General features: G+C 47.4%; 2 protein-coding genes across 2 annotated transcripts; both read right to left on the bottom strand.

Annotated features, from left to right (window-relative positions):
* Positions 1–736: 736 nt before the first annotated feature.
* Positions 737–11416, bottom strand: Garin1a (golgi associated RAB2 interactor 1A). The gene is made up of 5 exons (XM_052172455.1): positions 11264–11416; positions 8469–8650; positions 5981–6230; positions 4141–4259; positions 737–926 (listed from the first exon to the last, which is right to left on the bottom strand). The coding sequence occupies exons 1-5, from the start codon at positions 11414–11416 to the stop codon at positions 737–739; spliced, it is 894 nt and encodes a 297-aa protein (XP_052028415.1).
* Positions 11417–18974: 7558 nt separating this feature from the next.
* Positions 18975–22064, bottom strand: Hilpda (hypoxia inducible lipid droplet associated). The gene is made up of 2 exons (XM_052172454.1): positions 21719–22064; positions 18975–19804 (listed from the first exon to the last, which is right to left on the bottom strand). Exon 2 carries the CDS (start codon positions 19746–19748, stop codon positions 19554–19556), a length of 195 nt encoding a protein of 64 aa, XP_052028414.1. The 5' UTR covers positions 19749–19804; positions 21719–22064; the 3' UTR covers positions 18975–19553.
* Between the last annotated feature and the right edge of the window lie 283 nt (positions 22065–22347).

Below are 22347 nucleotides of genomic sequence, written 5' to 3'. Positions count from 1 at the left end.
CGGTCCAGTGTGGCTCGCCGTCTCCCTCTGTGGCCTGGGGATCAACTCTAAATTCCCTTTCCTGTACTATGTGTGCTTGTATGTTGCCCTGCTTGCCACCATGATGATAATGGACTGAACCTCTCTGAAACTGCATGCCAGCCTCGATTAAATGTCTTCTTTTATAAGAGTTGCCTTATAAACTCTTCACAGAGTTTTGTCATGGTGTCTCTTCACAGCCATGAAACTCTAAGACAGGGAACTCAGGGATTGAGGTTACCTGGTAGTGCAAGAATACATCCCGTGGAAGGGGAGATACCATAGGCGTTCAGGAGTTTAGCAAAGTGGTAGGTATATAGCATGGGGTCACAAGTTCAGCACAGGTTGAGAAACATGGCTTGCAGGATGCATTAGGTTTAGGAAACAGAAACTTATTCTTATAAGGTATGGAGACTTATTATAACAATGTACAACAATGTGGCCCCTTAACAACCATGTGGCTCCTGTTTTGGTGTCATAGCTTTCTTCCCATTTATTTCTGATGAGTAAGCTGTAATTTCTAGCCATCCCTTCCCCAAAACACAACCTCCAACAACGAGGACTCCATTGGAGGTTTATTGGTGGAAGTAGAAGAGCATCTTGGCATAAGTACCATATCATCTCTCCCATGGTTACTTGGCCCACTGTGGGAAGCAGCACTGTAGGAGGCAGAGCAAACTCATAGAAGACAGGGCTGACACCCCATTCTGGCTAGGTATTAGGGTCCCAAAAGGTTCTCTCCTAGGGAGCTGGCTACAGGAGCCTGCAGTAAGTTCTCACTTGAGTCCTGTTGTTCCCAAAGACTGTGGCTCAAAGTGGCTCTCATGGGCATACTAATCGAAGATGCCTCGAGCTGGGCTGTCTCGCGCTTGCCGGAGTTGTCTTTTTTTGTGGCAGTATCAGTGTGTCTGAGGGAGTCCAGAGATTCCCAGGTCATAGAAAGCAACAGAGAAGAAGGAAACAATTGTTAAAGATCCACTTAAGGGCTAGAACAATGTCTCAATAGTTAATAGCTCTTGCTACTCTTCCAGAAGGCCTGGGTTGGGCTCCCAGTACCTACATGGCATCTTAACCTGATGATGACTCCAGATATAGAGACTCTGATGCCCTTTTTTTGGTTCCCACAGGTACTATGGGCAAAAATGCCCATTCACACAAAAACTTCTCCTTAAATAAACTATTTTTAAAAGCTGGAGTGGTTAAGAGCACATATTTGTCTGCCAGGGGACCTGAGTTCCAGGCTAGCCAGAGTTATACACTGGAACTTTGTCTTAGAAAAACAAACAAACAAACAATGCAGGACCTAATCGTGCATGCTTTTAATCCCAACAGTAAAGAGGCAGAGGAAGCAGAGGCAGGCAGATGTCCGTGAGTTCAAAACTAATTTGGTCTACACAGTGAGTTTCAAGCCAGCTAAGAGCTAAACAGTGAGACACGGTCTCAAAAACAAAAACAAAACAAACACAACCAACCAACCAATCAAAAAATCCAAAACAAACAGGTGCCAATACAATGGTCTGTTAGTGCACTCCTGTAATCCCATACTTGGCAAGTGGAGACCAGACAGATCAGTAGTCATCTCCTGTCTCAAAAATAAAATAAAAATAACAAAACAAAACACCCAAACAACAACAAAATAACCCAAGAAAGCTTTTAAGAAGAAAAATCAACTTAAATCATTAGGAAATGGTAAGAGAAAGTGATGAGGGTGTCTCCCACTAGGAAAATGTAAATATTTTTATTATTTTATGTGTATGGATGTGTCATGGCTTAAATATGGTTGGCCCAGGGAGTGGCACTGTTAGGAGGTATGGCCTTGTTAGAGGGTTTGTCACAGTAGGGGTGGGCTTTGAGACCCTCCTCCTAGCTGCCTGGAAGACAGTCTGCTCCTGACTTCTTTGGATGAAGATCCAAAGTTGGTCCAGGTTGAGAACTCTCAGTTCCTCCTGGGCCATGCCTGCCTGGAAGCTGCCATGTTCCTTTCTTGATGATAATGGACCGAACTTCTGAACCTGTAGGATAGTCCCAACTAAATGTTGTCTTTTATAATAGATGCTCTGGGGTTGGAGAAATGGTTCAGTGGTTAAGAGCACTGACTGCTCTTCCAGAGGTCCTGAGTTCAATTCCCAGAAACCACATGGTGGCTCACAACCATCTGTAATGGGATCTGATGCCCTCTTCTGGTGTGTCTGAAGACAGCAACAGCGTGCTTATATATATATATATAATACATATATATATATATATGTATTATATATATATACACACATATATATATAATATTAAAAAAAACAAAAATAAGAGATGTTCTGGTTATGGTGTCTCTTCATAGCACTGGGACCCTACCTAACGCAGGATGTTTGGTTTTCATGTGTGTCTGCTCACCAGTTGTGTGCCTGGTGCTTAAGAAGGCCAGAAAAGCCTGTTGGATCCCCTGAAACTAGAGTCACAGTCCTGTGCTGTCACATGGGTGTGGGAACTCAGCCTGAATCCTCTTAACCAATGAGCCATAACTTCAGGTCCGAAGAAGGGACATTTTTTGGAGGCCGAGGCAGGCTTATGGTAAGTTCAAGTATATTCAGAGCTACAGGGCAGAACCCTGAGTCAAACAAAACAAAACAAAACAAACAAGCAAACAGAACAAAGAGGGCAGGACTGGGGGTGTGGCTGCGTGGACAGCGCAGTGATTGACTAGCATGCAGGAAGCCATGCTAGCACATTCCACACTAGCCCTGGGGAGGGGGGGGAAGGAGGCAGGAGGATCCGGAGTATAAAGTCAGCGAGGATGACAAGAAGCTCACTGCGGAGGTGGGGTGGGGGGCATAGGGAGGAAAGGAGAAAGGAGGGAGAAGAGAATGGAGTGGAGAGAAGAGGAATGAAGGGAGGAGAGACAAGGGGAGGGGAGCAGAGGGGAGGGGAGAAGAAGGGACAGGAGAGGAGAAGAGAGGGAAGGGGAAGGGAAGAGAGGAGAGGGAGGAGAGGGGAGGGGAGGACAGGAGAGAGGAGAAGAGAAGAGGGGAGGGAAGGGGAGGAGAGGAGAGGGGAGGGGAGGACAGGAGAGAGGAGAAGAGAAGAGGGGAGGGGAGGAGAGGGGAGGAGAGGAGAGGGGAGGAGAGGGGAGGAGAGGGGAGGGGAGGACAGGAGAGAGGAGAGTAGAGGAGGGGAGGGGAGGACAGGAGAGGAGAGGAGAGGAGACGGGAGGGGAGGGGAGGAGAGGAGAGGAGAGGAGAGGAGAGGAGAGGGGAGGGGAGGGGAGGGGAGGGGAGGACAGGAGAGAGGAGAGGAGAGGAGGGGAGGGGAGGACAGGAGAGGAGAGGAGAGGGGAGGGGAGGGGAGGACAGGAGAGAGGAGAGGAGAGGAGGGGAGGGGAGGAGAGGGGAGGAGAGGAGAGGAGAGGAGAGAAGGGGAGGGGCGGGGAGAGGAGGGGAGGGGAGGGGAGGGGAGGGAAGAGGAGGTCCAGGTTGAGCATATAAAGTATACTCAGGCATCAGACATTTTAACTTCAAAAGTGAGGCTGCTTTTGCAATCTGAAAGGATCAGCTTTTCTATAGGGACTGTCCAGAGGCAGCTTTTACAGTGAGACAACGAAAACCCTCCTCCCACTGGGAAAAAAATCACAGAGATTAAAAAGATGAATTATGGGTTGACAACAACTTAAGACTCGCCCTGACCATGGATGTCCTCCAGTCTTTGGCTGCTTGGTAGGGAATTAATTGAGATTTGGAGTTAGGAGGAGTCTTTAGTCACTGTCCATTACACCCAAGAGGTAGGGAGGGCAAACAGAGACTGCAGGGGAGGCCTGTATGAGCGGGGTTCAGTGAGTCAGCAGCTAACTGACTTATTAGTTCACATTTTTTGGAATTAGTTTACTCATTTTCCATCCTTTTGTTGCATATCGCCATGTGAAAACGGTGGAGTTTCTCTGTGGAATGAGCATTCCGGTGCCCGAAGGCCACAGAACCAAGCTTGTGCTTGGTTTTCAAGCACAAGCTTGCAACCAAGTTTAGGGGACGAAGTCCTGTGACCTACGATATCTACGATAAAAGAGGGCTAGATGGCTAGAGTCACAGGCCCTGTGAATTCAGGCTAGGGCAAGGCTAGGGCTGACAACGCAGGACTCACCTGTCTCTGGAGAGCTGGTGTTTGTTTGGGAGTTCTAAGAGACTTCTGCTGTCCCGCTCTGCTGTTAGCAGCATTATGGTCTCGCTGTTCTGGGAGGATGCCGGCAGGCTGCTTTCAGGCTGTAAAGGGAGGTGTAAGTCAGGGGGCCCTGTGCTCTCTCGAGCAGGGCTCTGATGTGCTGTGGAAGCCATGCTATCCAGAGAGTAGAATGTGAACCCTAGAACTGCTGATCTCCAAAACCAGTAACTATCAAAACACCAAAACCACACACCTTAATAAAGGCCGGGAAAGAGATCGGTTTTTAAGATCTCCAATTCAGAGCCATCTCTAGCAAGCTTTCCACCCGTGCTTCTGCCCAGGAAAACCTCATAACCCGCAGGAGCTCAGGGTAGTGGTGTGTGCTTGCAATCCCAGCACTAGGGAAGCTAAGGCTGGAGGATAGCTGAAGTGTGAGGGTAACCTGGGCTACATAGTGAATCCTAGCCCAGCCTGAGCTACAGAGGGAGAGCTGTCTCAATAACAGCACTCGCACACAGAAAAAAAAAAAAAAAACCTAAAACAAAGTAAATATTAAAAGGCCCTAGCTCAGCGGTAGAGCAGGTTGTCTAGCACTTGTCCGGCATCGAGCTTGGGGGCCTGCTTCCCCCCACAGCAAGAGCAGAAGTCGTGGGAGCTGAGAGAGGGAGATCTTGAGTTTGAGGCCAGCCTGGGCTACATGGTGAGATCCCATCTTTACAAAAGTACAAAAAGAATAAAAGCCCATAAATGCACACGTATCTATGTTCAAATTCACTAAAAACTAGAGATGTCACCTCTTACCCCTCATTTTAGGAGTCTTTCAAATGTGTTCCAGAGGTGAAGAAGCAATGACTAAATGAGGGGAAGTGCCCATCACAGAACATAGTCTGTTTTAATATCAGCAGCACTGTATTCAGTAACATACATGCTTGTCCCTAAGATCATGGGGATTGGCTCCAGGATCCCCATAGCCCCACCGTGATGGTTTATATATTCTTGGCCCAGGGAATGGCACTACTAGAAAGTGTGGTCTTGCTGGAGTCGCTGTGTCACTGTGAGTGTGAGCTCTAAGACCCTCATCCCAGCTGCCTAGAAGCTAGTCTTCTTCTAGCAGCCTTCAGACGAAGATGTAGAACTCTCAGCTCTGCCTGCACCATGCCTGCCTGGATGCTGCCGTGCTCCTACCTTGATGATAATGGACTAACTGAACCTCTGAACCCGTAAGCCAGCCCCAATCAAATGTCGTCCTTATAAAAGTTGTCTTTGCCAGGCGGTGGTGGCACACGCCTGTAATCCCAGCACTCTGGGAGGCAGAGACAGGCAGATTTCTGAGTTCGAGGCCAGCCTGGTCTACAGAGTGAGTTCCAGGACAGCCAGGGCTACACAGAGAAACCCTGTCTCAAAAAAACCAAATCCAAAATAAAAAAAAAAAAAAGAGTTGTCTTGTTCATGGTGTCTGTTCACAGCAGTAAAACCCTAAGACACCCCCCTTCAGTATAAAAGCCCACTATACTCAAGTCCCTTATTTGCAATGGCATAGCTTTTGCTCACACCCCATACAGCACAATACTATGTAAATAACTGTCCCATTGTATTGTTCAGGAGACAGTGAGAAGGGAACAGTGTTTGTTTTTTTCCAAAATATTTCTGATCCAAGGTGTTGAGTGGATCTGTGGATGAGTGACCGGCTATATGAAAGGCCAGGTATCCATTTGCATATGGGAATGTACGAGGGTGTGCATATGGGCGTGTGAGTATGTACTTGGATATATACATTTCTGTTCACTTCTCTGCAGACCCCGGGAGCGCGCCCCCCACTTACTGTTATTTCAGTGGAGGAGTTGGGTATCTTGGGCACCAGGCAGTGAGTGAACTGGATCCTTGGGTCTTTGGTGGTGATAGACAGACCTCTCTGTAAAATTTTCACCAAGCGGATCCAGAACTGAAACACAGCCTGTGGATGTTTCTCGTGGAGCCTCAGGTAGTAGATCTTCTCAGTCACTGTCCTAACCCGAAGGATGCGCTGGGCCTGATCGTAGATTTGTAGCTCCACATACTTCAGGGGAAGAATCCTGGGAAGAAGCGGGGAATCCGTGCTGGTGCCTTCTGCTGCTGCCTGCGGGATGCCCCTGCCCTAGGACTGGAATAGCTGCTGCTGGGTCTGACGCCTTTCTCATTCATTTGCAGGATCTTTGATCCTTGGTCAAGACTAGTATGCCTTTCGGTGTATGGCTAAATCCCAACAGTTGGGAGCAAAGGGCAGGAGCTCAACCAAGTTCAGCTTGAGCCATGTGACTTTGTCTCAAGAAATATCAAATAAAAAGAATCTGCCTGCACCCATCGTCATCAGTGTCATCAGTGCTATCGGTGCATAGCGTCTCACTTTATGCTCATAAGACTTTTGAGTGGGGGAACAGGGAGAGAGAAGTATTATTACCTATTTCAGATTTTGTAGTAAAGCATTGGAGAAGCTCTATGAGATTTTTTAGCATTGGAGAAGCTCTATGAGAGTCGACAGACCAAAGCGCACATCGTATCGTGCGAGCGTGAAGGCCTGAGTTCGAATCCCAAGCACTCATGCTAGTTTGTTTTGTTCTGTTCTTGCTTTTAAAGAGCCAGGGATTGTCATGTATGCCTGTGACCTCAGGGCTGGATACCAAAACAGGCAGGCAGATGCTGGGGGCTCACCGGCCAGCCAACCTAGCCAGACCAGTGTGTATTAGCTTCCTTGAGAGGACACCTCAAGGCAATAAGATGGATTATGGTAGAGCAGGGACATCCAACACATCCTCTGGCCTTGTACCCTGACACACACACACACACTCACTCACACCACGTACTACACATACACCACACACTCACACACATACTACACACAGAAACACCACACACACATACAGACACCACACAAACACACACACCACACATACTATACACTCACACACCACACACTCACACACACACACACACCACATACTACATACACACACACAACACAGGCACAGTGCTCATCTACAGAGCCTGTGACAAGCATAAACTACAGGAACCCATGGAAAAATGTTTTAAGTTTGCTCAGTCTTCCTGAGCGGGGATTTGGACAAAGCTCTTTTGACTCATTTCTAAGTCTTTCCCTACACCTTTGATTCCTTGAAGCAACCGGTAGGAATGGTGGGAGATTCGAAAATCTCCCACATCTCCTATATGCTGACCTTACACTTTTCTTTTCTTTGATACTCTCTGCCCCTCCCAAGTTCTGGGATACACGTTTGTACCACCATGCTTGGTTTACATGGTACTGAACCTCGCTAGGGCTGTGTGTGTGTGCTAGGCCTACATCATTAACCCTTGTATTTTTTTCTTTTTCTAAGATTGTGTTTGTGACCAGCCAAGCTACATCATTAACCCTTGTATTCTTTTCTTTTTCTAAGATTGTGTGTGTTCACCTGTGTGAATGCCACATATATTCAGGTTCTTTGGAAGCTAGAAGTGTGTGTCAGAGTTACAGGTAGGTGGCTGTGAGCTGCCTGACTTGGGTGGTGGAAACTGACTCAGGACTTCAGGAAGAGCAGCAAGGACTCTTACTCACACTGAGCCACCTCTCCCTACACACCCCCACCCCTTTTAAAGACAGGCTTACCATGCTGGGTTTGGTAGTATCTTTTTTTTTTTTTTCAATTTCAATATCTCATAGCTCTATTTGACTTTGACTTTAATATCTCCATTTATGGGCTGGCAAGTTGGCCCCAAAGGTGAAGGTGCTTATTGTCAACTCTAGTGACATGAGTTCAATCCCCAGGACCCACAAAGTAGAAGGAGAGAAACAACTCCCAAAAGTTTTCTTTGAAAATCTCCCACATTTACGCTGACAAAATACCAGGAAGCCAAGGCTGGGCTCTTCGTGAATTCCTATAAAATAAGTTCCAGGCAAGACAAGGTGACATAAGTAGACCCTGTCTCAAAACAAAAACAATACAACCAACCAATCAAAACAAAACCTTAAAAGTTAAAGTAAAGGGAGGCTAAGATCTTCAAACACTGAGCTCGAGACAGGAACAGTATTGAAAAAAGACGCTGAGTCAACGTGTGTTAGGCAAACAGATGGATGAACTCTGAAGAACTCAAGAGCACTGTCCTGGAGCACTACCCTTCCTTTCCGTTTGACGTCTGCCCACCTGCACAGTATTGCATTACACTTGCCAATCATCCCACACTTCCAGCCCCTCCCTCCGGCCTTCCTTCACCTACACAGTATGCATTACCACTTGCCAATCATCCCACACTTCCGGCCCCTCCCTCCGGCCTTTCTTTACCTGCTGAGGGTGATGACAGGGGCACCAAGTGTGCTACAGGTGGAAATCGGACCTTGAGGCCAGGTGACATTGGCCATCAGGAGGATATTGGGGAGTGGTAACGAGGGTACGGAAGAGGTTACTCCAAGGATCATAGTGGCAGATCTTTCATAGGCATCCATCCAGGTTCCTTGTTTAGTGACCTGGAAACCAGTCCCAGACAGAAGGGTCAGAAAGAGAGAGCAGACAAGGCATGGAAGGATGCAGACACCAGGCAAGACCATCTCAGGTGGGTGAGCTAGACCATTGCCTGCTACTGGTCTCTTTTGTTGCTCTTCCTAGACAAAGTTTTGTGAACAACAACAACCCTGTATAGTACTGCTTTGTGTAGAGAAACACACATTAACTTTGAAAAGATACACTAGTCACTTGGGAGTTGAGACAGGAGAATTGGGAGTTCCAGATCATTCTTGGTTTTATGTGGAGTTAGAGGGCAGCCTGGGCTACAGGAGACCCTGTCTTAAAACAACAAAGGAACGGAGAAAAAAAAAGATGTTTAGTAAAAAAAGAGTAGCATTGGAAATTTTACACTTCCCATCCTGGGTCAGAGAAACAGCACAGTTTTCTAATGGCCTGGAAGGGGTCTCATAGGAAGAAAGGTCGACAGGAGGAAGAGTGCTGAAAGAGCTGCAGATGGAAAAGACCAAGGAAACTCCCGGAGGAGGGGGTGGGGTGGGGGTGGGGCAGGGGTAGGGAGCTGGAGAGCTTCCCTCAGATAAGAAGGGCAGCAAGTTGCAGGGACTCAAACAAGGACTTCTGCTCCCCAAATTCCCTGGGGGCTGTGGCAGGAAAGGGGCAGTGGACGCTCCAAACTGGGGCACTGTCCCAGTTCAGGGCAGAGAAACACCAACTGCCACAGCTAACCTATGCAGAGATGCCTGTGTTCCTAAGGCCAGCAGCCTTCTCCCAGTGTTCCAGACTCCGAGCAGCCCTGACAACTGTGCATTGCTCGGGGCAATTGGGGACCTAGGGGAACCCCAAAGAAGACTGAAAATAATTCCTACCAACCCGATCAAGTAATGCTTCGAGGGAAAAAATGAATTCTGATTTTGGGGAGAAAAAGGAAGTGACATGTCTCAGAGCCTGTGCTATGAAATAGGATCTGTAGTCCCTACAAAGCAGAGGCATAGCCACTGAGAGGGGGTGCTCAACAAATGCTGGGCACTAGCCCGCTTTGGGATGGTCACACGGTGACAGGGACGTTGGAAACAGGGAGGGGGGAGAAATGGAATCCACTGAGGAGCAAGTCATCTCAGGGAGAGGAAGGTCTCTCACGGGCTGTGCAGAGCCCATTTGGAGCCTCTCAACAGCCTCCAAGTCACATCATGTAGAACAAAGTAAGAGGCCAGAAGTACCACACCTGGGCTGGAGAGATGGCTCAGCGGTTAAGAGCACTGACTGCTCTTCTCGAGGTCTTGAGTTCGATTCCCAGCAACCACATGGTGGCTCACAACCTTCTGTAATGGGATCTGATGCCCTCTTCTGATGTGTCTGAAGACAGCAACAGTGTACTCATATACATGAAATAAATAAATAAATCTTAAGGGGGGAAAAAAGTACCACATATGATGAGGAGTGACTAGAAATCCCTTGCCACAGGCTTGCTAGCTCGGATCCCAGGATCACAGGTGTCTACTTAGGCAGCACAGGAGAGTGGGGCACGGCAAACACCGAACACTGAATTCCTACACCTACCTGGGATGATTCCCGCCATCCCCCCTACAACGCCCTACCGCTTCCCCCCTTCATGTAGGCGGGTCCCTGACATCAGCTCCTCCATTCAGTCCAGTCTCTCCACCTTAACCTGGGTCCTTCCAAGTTTCTCTGCCTGTTCTTACTCTTGCTCAAACCACAGTGATTCCCACAGAGTGCCGAGGACCTCTGCTGTCTGACGCAGAGTTTTCAACTCTCAAAGTCCAGAGAGGATGCCCTGGGTGTCTGTAATCACACACTGCTATTTCAAATGGTCTCAAATAAAATGTGCCTTGACAAGTACCATCAATACAGTTAAACTGAGCTCTGTGAGGCTGCTTTCAGAGCTAAAGAAACGTCTCTGCCAGTATGAGTCCTTACTGATCTCACAGAGAACCTGGAGTTCACTTTCCAGCACCAATGTCAGCAAGTTTACAAGGGCTTATAACTTCAGCTCCCGGGGGTCTGATGCCTTCTTCTGATCCCCACCCCAACCCCTGGGCACTGCCCTCGCTTGCACAAATAGACAATTAAAACTTAAATAAATCTTAGCCGGGCGTGGTGGCTCACGCCTGTAATCCCAGCACTTGGGAGGCAGAGGCAGGTGGATCTCTGAGTTCGAGGCCAGCCTGGTCTACAGAGTGAGTTCCAGGACAGCCAGGGCTACACAGAGACACCCTGTCTCAGGAAAAAAAAAAACAAAACAAAACAACAAAAAAAACTTAAATAAATCTTAAAAACAACAACAACAAAACATTTAAAAAGAAACTTAAGTTGGGTGTAGTGGCATCCATCTTTAATCCCAGCACTCAGGAGGCAGAGGCTGAAGGATCTCTGTGAGTTTGAGGCCAGCCTGGTCTACATAGTCCTAGGCCAACCAAGGCTACATAGTGAAACAGTGTCTTGAAAACAAAACAAAATGAAACTTTCTCTTGTTCCAAACACTACATAACTCTTTAAATGTAGCATGGGTAGAATTCCCTCCCACTACAAGCACAAAGGGAAGGGACTTTGGGAGCAGGCTGTGGGAAGGGAGGCTTTCATCCCTGCAACGCAGGCGGTACCTGGATAAAGGTGCTCTCAAACACCACTGAGTCAGAGAACAAGTTGAATTCTGGAGAATGAATCAGTTGACAAAGAAGGCCATCTTCTACTCCAAGTTCCACTCCAGGGCCTGGGTCCCTGATCGCAGGAGGGAGGCCCCTAATTTTACTCATTGGTTCTTAAGAAGAATGGGCTGGGGAACATCTCTGGGGCTCCTCACAGACCCAGCCCAACTCCAAGGTGTTGGTGGAACCAGGGCTCCTCCCCACCCCCCAGCTCCAGCCCCCTGCCTGCTTATGGTTTGGCATGTCCTCCAGGGCTGGGGGGGCCTGCCAGCTCACAATGGCAGGAATGACATCAAAAAATGCTAACAGTAGGAAAGGGAGAGGGGGCCAGGAAGGGGGCGCACAGGACTGGGAGACGACCACAAGCCAGCAGTAAACGTCCACATTCTAAACACTGGTCCTTACCCCAGGCAGAGGGACAATGGCCTTCCCGAGGCAGTGAGCTGGCCAGGCCCCCAGCGAAGGTCTCTGGGAAAACCATGGGCTTTGATCCTCTTTCATAACTGGAAACCTCACATAAAAGCTCTTTGTAAGTTCAAATTGTCTACTAAAGTCAGGCTTTGGGGGTCGGCAGGATGGCTCAGCTGGAAAAAGTGCTTGCCGCCAAGCCTGATAGGGGTTTAAAGACTCCCAAGATGGAAGTGACAGGAGGAAAGAACCGTCTCCCCCCTCTCCACCCCCCCCACCACAGACACACACACACACACACACACACACACACACACACATTTTCTCTCCAACTAGAAAAACTTTTTGGAGAGAAACTTCAAAGTATTTATAAACAGTTTTCTTTTCTATCATATAATTGAGTCTTAGTATGTTGTCCTGGATGCCCCAGAATTGAGTATGTAGGCCAGGCTGGCCTCAAGCTCTGAGGGCCACATACCTCTGCCTCCCAAGGGGGCGCACAGGACTAGAAGAAGACCACAAACAAGCAATAAACTTTCACATTCTAAAGATTGGCCCTTACCCCAGGCAGAGGGACAATGATCTTCCCTAGACAGTGACCTGGCCAGGCCCCCAATAAAGGTATGTGCCACCACCTGGTCAATAAACACATTTGAAAAGCAGCACATCAGTTTAAGAAACTAAGATATTTTGACTGGGTGTGTTAGGAATTCTAGCATGGAACCAGGCTCTTACTATTAATTTGCTTCTAATTTTGTTTGTTTGAGATAAGGTCTTACTGTGTAGCCCTGGAAGTCCTGGAACTCACTACGTAGACCAGGCTGTCTTTGAGCTCACAGAGATCCTCCTGCCTCTACCGAGGACTGGGATTAAAAAAGCTTGTGTTTGCTGGGAGGTAGTGGCACACGCCTTTAATCCCAGCACTTGGGAGGCAGAGGCAGGTGGATTTCTAAGGTCAGCCTGGTCTACAGAGTGAGTTCCAGGACAGCTAGAGCTACACAGACAAACCCTGTCTCAAAAAAAAAAATCAAAAATAAATAAAAATAAAAATAAAAGCTTGTGTTTTCTGTTGGAGCATATATGCGTGGGCATGCCTATGGGCAGACAACTTGAGGGTCCTCGCCTTCCCCCTTTAGGGGATTGGACACGGGTCTGTCAAGCTCTAAAGCAGATGCCTTAACCCTCAGAGTCATGTGGCCAGCCCTTTTGTGGAGATTTCTGAAATCAGCGGTACCCTCATTGCAATGAAACTCCCTCGACTCACTTTGAGACATCTTTTTCTTTAGTTTTCCTGTCTTCCTTTCTTTCTCTTTTTCTTTTCTCTGTGTGTGAGATAAGTGAGTGTATCTGCACGTGTGTTCTTTCTTTTTTCTTTTAAGATGTATTTCTTTATGTACGTGAGTGCACTGTTGCTCTCTTCAGACTCGCCAGAAGAGGGCATCGGATCCCATTACAGATGGTTGTGAGCCACCATGTGGATGCTGGGAATTGAACTCAGGACCTCGGGAAGAGCAATCGGTGTTATTAACTGCCGAGCCATCTGTGTGTTCTTGCAATGGGTGTGGCCATGCACACACATGCTGTGTGTGGAGGTCAGAGGACAGCCCTCAGGTGTTGGGCACTACCTTTTCATCTTGAAATCAGGCCTCTCTGCACTGGGTACCCCAGGTTAGGTGGGCAGCAGCAAGCTTCCTTCAGTTCTCCTGGGCCTTGTGATCACAGAAGCACGGGCTGCTGCTATGGGCTTTTTCTATGTGTTCTGGGATCAGCATTTAGGTTGCCATAATTGCCAGATAATTTTACCCATGAGCCACTTCCCAGTTCCCAGAGCTTATTGAAATTGTCTAGTCATAGGATCATCTCATGCTATTTTAAATATTGAAGTTTTATAGAATTCTAAAACCTAATCCCATTTGTTTCAAAATAGTTTTTTCTTCCTTCTTTTCTCCCACTTCCTTCCCCTCCTTTTCTGCTGAATACGATGCCACATTCCCTTCTCCTCAGCATCCACTAGATGGCAATAGAGTTCAGACCTCCAGTTAAAACAGACTTAAAACTTGGCAGCTGGAGGTTTTTACACTTGCTATGCCTTAGCTCTCTCCCTCCTTGCTCACGTGTTCCCACCACTGTGATGTTCTTTCCTAACGTAGCAAGTCCCCAAGTCTCTGAATTTTAGATGGTTCCAGGGCATGTTTGTAACTCAAGAGGCAGAGGCAAGGGAATCACAAATTCAAGGCCCACCTGAACTACACCATAGCTGAGGCTGCATCGTGAAATGGTGCTCTGACAGCTTATATGTACAAGCCCATATAAGAACACACACATGGCATGTACAAGCCCATACAAGAACACACACATGCCATGTGCAAGCCCATACAAGAACATACGCGTGCCATGTACTAGTTCATACAAGAACACACACACAGATACAACACTTCTCACACTCTTGAAACTATGGGGGGAACCAGAAGCTTTTCAAATAACCTCGTGTTTCTGTGCTATATAAAAATCTGAGTCAGAGGATTATTACGAAAGATTTTTTTAAAGATTTATTTATTTAATGTATGTGGGTACACTGTCACTGTCTTCAGACACACCAGAAGAAGGCATCAGATGCCCATTACAGATGGTTGTGAGCCACCATGTGGTTGCTGGGATTTGAACTCAGGACCTCTGGATGAGTAGTCAATGCTCTTAACCGCTGAGCCATCTCTCCAGTCCACGAAAGATTTTTTTTAAGCCTGTTTCCTCCTCTATTTTCTTTTTTTTAGTATTTTTTATTCGATATATTTTTTTATTTACATTTCAAATGATTTCCCCTTTTCCAGCCCCCCACTCCCTGAAAGTCCCATAAGCCCCCTTCCCTCCCCCTGTTCTCCCAACCACTCCTTCCCACTTCCCTGTTCTGGTTTTGCCCTATACTGCTGCACTGAGCCTTTCCAGAACCAGGGGCCACTCACTCCTCCGTTCTTCTTGTACCTCATTTGATGTGTTGATTATGTTTTGGGTATTCCAATTTTCTAGGCTAATATCCACTTATTAGTGAGTGCATACCATGATTGATCTTTTGAGACTGGGTTACCTCACTTAGTATGATGTTCTCCAGCTCCATCCATTTGCCTAAGAATTTCATGAATTCATTGTTTCTAATGGCTGAATAGTACTCCATTGTGTATATATACCACATTTTTTGCATCCATTCTTCCGTTGAGGGATATCTGGATTTTTTCCAGCTTCTGGCTATTATAAATAGACTGCTATGAACATAGTGGAGCACGTATCCTTATTACATGCTAGGGAATCCTCTGGGTATATGCCCAGGAGTGGTATAGCAGGATCCTCTGGAAGTGACGTGCCCAGTTTTCTGAGGAACCGCCAGACTGATTTCCAGAGTGGTTGTACCAATTTGCAACCCCACCAGCAGTGGAGGAGTGTTCCTCTTTCTCCACATCCTTGCCAACACCTGCTGTCTCCTGAGTTTTTAATCTTCACCTCCTCTATTTTCTCATGTGTTATTGGAGAAAGAACAGAGAGGAAAGGTCTGGAATTCTGTAGGTGCTGTGTGCAATGGATTGATCCAACTAAGCTGCTACATTGCAGGAGCAACCCTGCCCCCCTGCCCCTACCCCTGCCCCCGTTCCTGCCCCTGCTCCAGCCCTCTCCCCAAGATCTAAAGCTTCACACAATAAAGGCTGATTTCCCGTTCCCCGGGGATCAGTTGAGAGTTATGACTTTTTTTGTTGTTGTTTTTTAGATTTATTTATTTTATATGTGTCTTCAGACACTCCAGAAGGAGTCAGATCGAGTTACAGATGGTTGTGAACACTGAGCCATCTCTCCAGCCCTCTCTGTGGCTTCTTTACTCCAAGGTCAATACCAGTGATGAAGTCCCATATAGGTCAGTTTTAGTTACCAAAGCAGAGGGCTTGGGGAGGATGCTAAAGGTTGGGAAATAGTCCTTACAGATTCCAATCTAGAATAGGCATGTTACGTCGACTCAGAATTGATTGAGTAGAATTATTTTACATAGCCTCATCCAGCCACATGGGAATCAACAGTGAGCTTCTAGCCGTTCACCTGTAATCCCAGCGCAAGAGATGGAGGCAAGACTGCTGTGAGTTTGAGGCCATTCTGGGCTACACAGTGAGACTCTGTCTCAAAACAAACAAATGAAGGAATACTTAGGGAATGCTGATGACTACCACTAATGGCCTTCCTGGTAGATAACTCACACCTCTCCTGTAGGTAGGACACCCTTACTATAAGTTCCCTCAAAGGAAAAAAAAATTAAATGACACAATATCGGGTTCAAACTTAACAAGCTAGGTGAGGCACAAGTTTATCAATGTAGCTAAGCTCTACCAAAAAATAAAGTAAAATAAAATAAAATAAAGTATAAGCCACATTCCCATACATCTAATACATGATAATGGGAGGCCAGGTTAATAGCAGTCTGGGAGACGAGAGAAATGGCAGGGGTGGGGGTGGGGTGAAGGGGGCTCAGCTTAATGATCATGGAGTACCAACCAGCAGGAGCAGGTGGGGCCACACTGTTTAGATACCTGCTTCTTTTTAGGGACCCGGGAAAACGGTTCTATACCACTGAAACTTTTAGTGATCGTGCTACATTATAACTTAGTATGTCCTTGATGCATAGTAATATTGGAATTAGCTGGGCATGGTGGTACCTACCTGTGACCCCCTGGAACTCCACCAATTAGGAGACTACAGCAGGATTGCCAAGAGTTCAAAGGAAGTGTAGACTACACAGCAAGACCCTCTCTAAATTAGAGACGGTTATGTGCACATAAACAAAGTCAACGGAGATGGGCTTACATGGAAGGCAGGCGTGTGTCACCGTGTTTGCTTCCCAGTTATACTTTTTACTTATACATTAGTTTGTTTGGGGGGGTGGAGGCACATTTGTGAAGGTCAGGGAACAACTTGCAGATGGAGCTCACCTTCAGCCCTGTGGGTCCTCAGGATCAAACTCAGGTCATCAGGCTTGGCAGTAAAAGTTTCTATCCACTGAGCCATCTTGCCAGTCCTCCAATTACGTTAAATTTTTCATCTACATTTACTTTGTGTGTGTGGTACTGGTGTGTGTGTCTGGTAGTGGTGGTGGTGGTGGTGGTGGTGGTGGTGGTGTGTGTGTGTGTGTGTGTGTGCGCGTGCGTGCGCGCGCCAGCATGGTACAGTGCATGTGTAGACTTCAGAGGACAAGCTGTGGCAATGTTCTTTCCTTCTACTGTGTAGGTTTTAGAGGTCAAATTGAGGTCATTTGGCTTGTTGACCAGTGCTGCTAAGACTAGCCCTCCAAATACACGACTGACAGAACTACACTAATGAAATATAGCAGCTTTCTGTAACCTCAGCAAAGTCAAGACTAGCTTACCAGTAGTGCCCAGAAGCAAGGTGTGACGTGTCTTTAACCCCAACAACTGAATCACAAATTTGAAGCCAGCCTGGGCTACATAGCAAGACCCAATAAATAAATAAATCAGAGTGAATACTTTCATATGCAGGGCAGGGATCAGAGAGGTGGATTGTGGGAAGGAAGCCTCTTTGTCCAACCTAATGACACACACCTTTAATCCCAGCACTTGAAGCAGATGGGACTCTGAGGTCAGTCCGGGTCACTCGTCAGCTATTCATTATCAGTTCTAGGCTATGTAGTGAGACTGCTTCAGAACAAACAACCCTCCTTCCACTGTTCAATGTAGGCGAAGCCGCTGGGATCCGGTTGAGGGCTGAAACACCTGGAACGTAGCTATAATCCCAGATCCTTGAGGCTGGGGTGGAAAGATCCTAAATTTCAAAGCCAGTCTAGGTTACTTATGACCTTCACAGGCAAATCACCTGCAGCACGCAGACGCTTCGCAGCTGACTTAAACAGACAAGCAGAATCAAACAGCCACTTAGCTGGATAAGTCACTGAGGAGAACAAGATAGGCTAGGTCGGCAAGAAGGCTCACTTAGACTGGGGCAGGGCTGGGAGAGGGCAGTTCTCTTTTATAGAGATGGATCAGTCACAAGGCCAAATGGTTCTGGGGGGGGGGAGGGGATTATGCCACAACACTGCCTTGGAGACAAGTGTCATATAAAATGGCATATTATCTGCAAAGGACCCAACTACATCTTTTTTCTTTCTTCCTTTCTTTCAAGTGTGGTAATCTTGCACTTATTTTAAGATTTATTTATTTTATTTATAATAGTACACTGTAACTGTTCTCAGATATACCAGAAGAGAGCAACGGATCTCATGGTTGTGAGCCACCATGTGGTTGCTGGGAATTGAACTCAGGACCTCTGGAAGAACAGTTTGTACTCTTAACCACTGAACCATCTCTCCAGCCCCCAACTATATCTTATCTCTAGATTACTTATAGTACCTAATGCAATGTAACTACTATAGTTGTTTTATGGTCAATCTTGAGCACTAACAATCAAAAGCTAGACCTACAGTTTGTTGAATCCATGGGGGCGGCCATGGGGGGGGCCAAGGTTGAGTTTCCTCGGCTCAGGTAGCTGGCTGATATCAGTGCAGACCTGAAAGGTACCGTCCCCAAGGTAAGTTTACATTTAAACAAAACTTTTTGTTTGAGTTCAATTCAGTCTTGCTATGCAGCCCTGGCTGTCCTTGGAATTTTTGGCAATCCTCCTGCCTCAGGTTCCTAAGTGCTGAGAATCAAAGGCATATACTATCATATTCAGTTTCTAAACAAAGCTTTGAGCATTTTCTTGCTCTAAATTTGAAAATATTAAGTTTAGACAGACGCCTATAGTCTTACCCTTAGAAGGTAGAGGCAGGTGGATCAGGGGGACAAGGCCAGCCTTAGATACATGTGACTATCTCGAAAGTAAAAATGGCCAGGGGTAGAGGTGCACACTTTTAATCCCAGCACTAGAGAGGCAAAAGAGGCACCAGGTGTGTCTATGAGGCCAGCCTGGTCTACATAGTGACTTCCAGGACAACCAGGGCTCCACAGTGAGATCTTGCCTCAAAAATAGAGATTATCTCTGTAAGGTTTTGTTGTTGTTGTTGTTGGGGTTTTTTTGTTTGTTTGTTTTTTGTTTTTGAGACAGGGTTTCTCTGTGTAGTCCTGGCTGTCCTGGAACTCACTCTGTAGACCAGGCTGGCCTTGAACTCAGTGCTGGGATTAAAGGCATGCGCCACCACCCGCCTAGCTATCTCTGTAAGTTTACTTACAGATCTAGAATTTAAACAGTTTCCTTACTAATTTCAAGGGCAGGCATGTCACCAGGACACACAGTGGAAATATATATATATTCACATTTATTATTATTAGAAAAATTTATGTAAGCCACATAGTGGCTAGAACACCCCTACCCTGAGCAGGCTTGATTATCCCATAGCCCTTTAGACATTATACACAAACACATGTGTATTACGCTGGAGAAAAAACACAATGTACAACTTAGACCTGGACGCTGGATAATCCACCCTCTGTCTTCACAGCCAACCCACAACCCCTTAAGATGCTGTCCAAAGAACTCAATAGTACACCAACGAAGATACTTAGGTCCAAACGAGTCAGAGGGCTTTAGGACGGAGTGCTGAAACAAACAAAACCAAAAGCCATTCTCCCAACAGCTGAAACTGGTGCACCTCCATCCCAGAGTCACAGACAACCCACTCACACCTCTACAGCAAACAGGCTCTTTTCCAGGGTAAGGGAACATCCAAAAAAAATTCCCTGCCAGGCCCAGTAACAGTTCTTCGGAGACATTTGATGCTGCCTCTCGGGAAGTGGACCGTGTGGTTGGACATGCTGAAGTTAGTGTGTCAAAGTATGGCTGATGCCTGGAGGGAGGTTTATTGCACTCCTCGGGAAGTATGGTCCGGAAGGCCCTTGGGAGGCTGTGTGTTGGCTAGTTGACCTCGCGTGATCCCGGAGCTCCCCGGCAATGGGTTCTCCAGTAAGCCTCCCAGTGACTCCATCAGTCTAACGAAGATAGAAAGCAGGGTCAGCAAGACCCCCAGCGCATAGAGGTTCAGCATGTACTTCATGGCGACGGTGCCCAGCTCCTCTGCAGGGAGGTAGAGCTGTTTTCTGCTGCCAGATGCTGTGAAGAAAGAAAGAAGAGTCTGAGTTCATCTCAACCCTACTTTTCTCAGGAGCAAGAGGGGGCCCCCCCGCCGGCCAGGGAGACAGGGGCAACTGCAAGTCTGCTCCTGGCATGGCCTCCAAGTATAGGGGCACTGCAAACCCCGTGCCTGGGGAACAAATACACACGATGCTGGGATAATGTCAGGAGCACGCTGCTTACAACTGTATGTCTTTACCTCTTCCTGCTATGTAGCCCAGGCTAGCCTCAAACGCAAGCAATCAGTCCTCTTAAGTGCTGGGCCTACAGGTACATCCCACACACCCAACTACCTTTACCTCTCTTTAAGACTATTCCCACCAAGCACAAGGTACAAACCCTACGTTACAGTGCCAGGACTTAACCTTACATCAGCATAAAGAAAATAGGGAGCGGGGCAGTGGTGGCGCACACCTGCAATCCCAGCACTCTGGGAGGCAGAGGCGGGTGGATTTCTAAGTTCGAGGCCAGCCTGGTTTACAGAGTGAGTTCCAGGACAGCCAGGGCTATACAGAGAAACCCTGTCTTGGGGAAAAAAAAAAAAAAAAATCCAAAAACAAAAACAAAAACAACCACCCCCCCCCAAAAAAAAAGAAAGAAAAAAGAAAATAGGGTTGGAGAGATGGCTCCGAGGTTAGCACCGGCTGCTCTTGCAGAGGACCAGCCGCCACATGGCAGTTCACAACCATCTGTAATTCCAGTCCTAGGGAATCTGACATCTTCTTTTGGCCTCTACACACACCCATGATGCACAGCATACAAAACATGGAGGCCAACAGCTTCCATGAATCTGTGTGTGTGTGTGTGTATGTATGTATAATATATATACATATACATATATACATATATATTGTGTATATATATGAAATACAAGAAAATGCTAGGTGTGGCTGGTGGTGCATACTTGAGCTACACAGTGAGTTAAAACCCAGCTTGGGCAACTTAGTGACACCCTGACTCAAAAAGTAAAAAAGTGGGCTGAGAAATATAACTCAGTGGTATAGAGTGCTTGCCTAGCCTAGCATGCTGTAGTACCCCAAGAATAAGAAATAGGAATATGTCCTAGAGCAAACTGCTCTATAAGTTTCTCCTGTATTGTACATTCAAGTTGATTGCAACACACCTCCTACCCCCCCATCCCCAGACACGGTTTCTTTGTGTACCCCAGGCTGTCCTGGAACTAGCTCTAGACCAGGCTGGCCTCGAACTCACAGAGATCCACCTGTGTCTGCCTCCTACAACCACCATCACCAGGGGACTTATAAACTTCTTGAATATAATATCACTATAAACAATAAGGATGTCAAAAGCCTGTAATCCCAGCTATGAAGGAGGCTGAGGCAGATCGAATGCATGTTTAAGGTTAGCTATAGAGAATGCAAAGCTAATTTGGCGGATTTAGTGAAGACTTGTCTCAAAAGTAACCTAAGGGCTGGTAGGTGATGCAGCCCAGCGGTATAAGACATACCTAGCACATACAAGAGTCTAGGTTCAATCCCAAGCACCACAAAAGAAAAAGTAGCAAACACAAAGTAGCAAAAAGGCAAATCTAGTTAATGTATCCAAACATATTTGAATGCTTTCAAATAGCTCAGGCATTCTGGAAGGTACACAAGGCCACAAGGCTGTCCTACAAACAAGAACCCAGCCTTCAAGGGGGCAGCTACTACAACCCTCAAATGTGGTGACAGGAAGGGAAGGCTAAGGTACTTTGGTGAAATTGGTGGGCAAACAAAGGTGGCCCATGGAGTTCATCGACTGGGCGACGCACGCAGAGAGCCCGAGAAGGCTCCAAGTGCACAGCCCTGCCTGACGCAAACGAAGGTAGCCCGACGGACCCGGCGAGGGATCCAGGACTCGGCCTCCGGCCTGGGGGAGTCCTGGGCCAGTTACCTCAGGAGGAAGAGTCGGGAGACGGCTGCTCACAGTCACACCAGGACGTGCAGGAGTAAGGAAGGTCCGCTGAGTCGCAAACGTGGAAGCTCCACGCAAGCACCGCTCTGGATAGAATTAAGTAGCAAAGAGAAACGGACCGCCCGAGGCCCCGCCCCTTCTGGGCGAGGCTCCGCCCTCGGAGAGCGCGCACGCGCACTGAACCCGCGCGCTCGCCTCGGGGCACGTCCGCTGTTCACCCTGCCCCTGCGTCAGCCGCGTCGTTGCTGCGGAGCGCTCGGGGAGTCACGGTTAGCACGCGGCTCACCGTTGATTCACTGCGGTCGGGAGTGGACAGCATGAGGTTCAGCCCCGCCGGCCGCCTTTTAGGAAATCAGGAGCCGAAAGGCGACTTTATCCCCTCCCCCTCCCCCATCTCTGGATGCGGAACTTGAAGTGACCACCGCTCTTGGAGCCACGCGCGGGGTGAAGGCCCGGCGGGGGTTCCTCCCTCCCTCCCTTCGTTCGTCTTTTATTTTCTTTTTCCTTTCTTTTATCCTCGTCTTTTCTCTTTCTTTCCTTCCTTCTTTCTTTCTTCCTCCTTCCTTTCTTTTCTTCCTTTCTTGAGTCAGGTTCTTATCGTATAGCTG

Source organism: Apodemus sylvaticus, chromosome 2 (genome assembly GCF_947179515.1).
Source record: "Apodemus sylvaticus chromosome 2, mApoSyl1.1, whole genome shotgun sequence".
Taxonomy (NCBI): Eukaryota; Metazoa; Chordata; class Mammalia; order Rodentia; family Muridae; genus Apodemus; species Apodemus sylvaticus.
The sequence above is the reverse complement of the archived record's forward strand: the minus strand, read 5'-3'. Positions and strand labels throughout refer to the sequence as shown.

Excerpts from the sequence above, each read along its gene's own strand:
- Garin1a (XM_052172455.1), bottom strand. The coding sequence starts at position 11,416 with ATGAGTAAAATTAGGGGCCTCCCTCCTGCGATCAGGGACCCAGGCCCT. Across the intron at positions 8,651-11,263 it reads TTGAGAGCACCTTTATCCAG|GTCACTAAACAAGGAACCTG; the intron begins GTACCGCCTGCG and ends ACTGGTTTCCAG. Across the intron at positions 927-4,140 it reads CACCAGCTCTCCAGAGACAG|ACACACTGATACTGCCACAA; the intron begins GTGAGTCCTGCG and ends GGACTCCCTCAG.
- Hilpda (XM_052172454.1), bottom strand. The coding sequence starts at position 19,748 with ATGAAGTACATGCTGAACCTCTATGCGCTGGGGGTCTTGCTGACCCTG.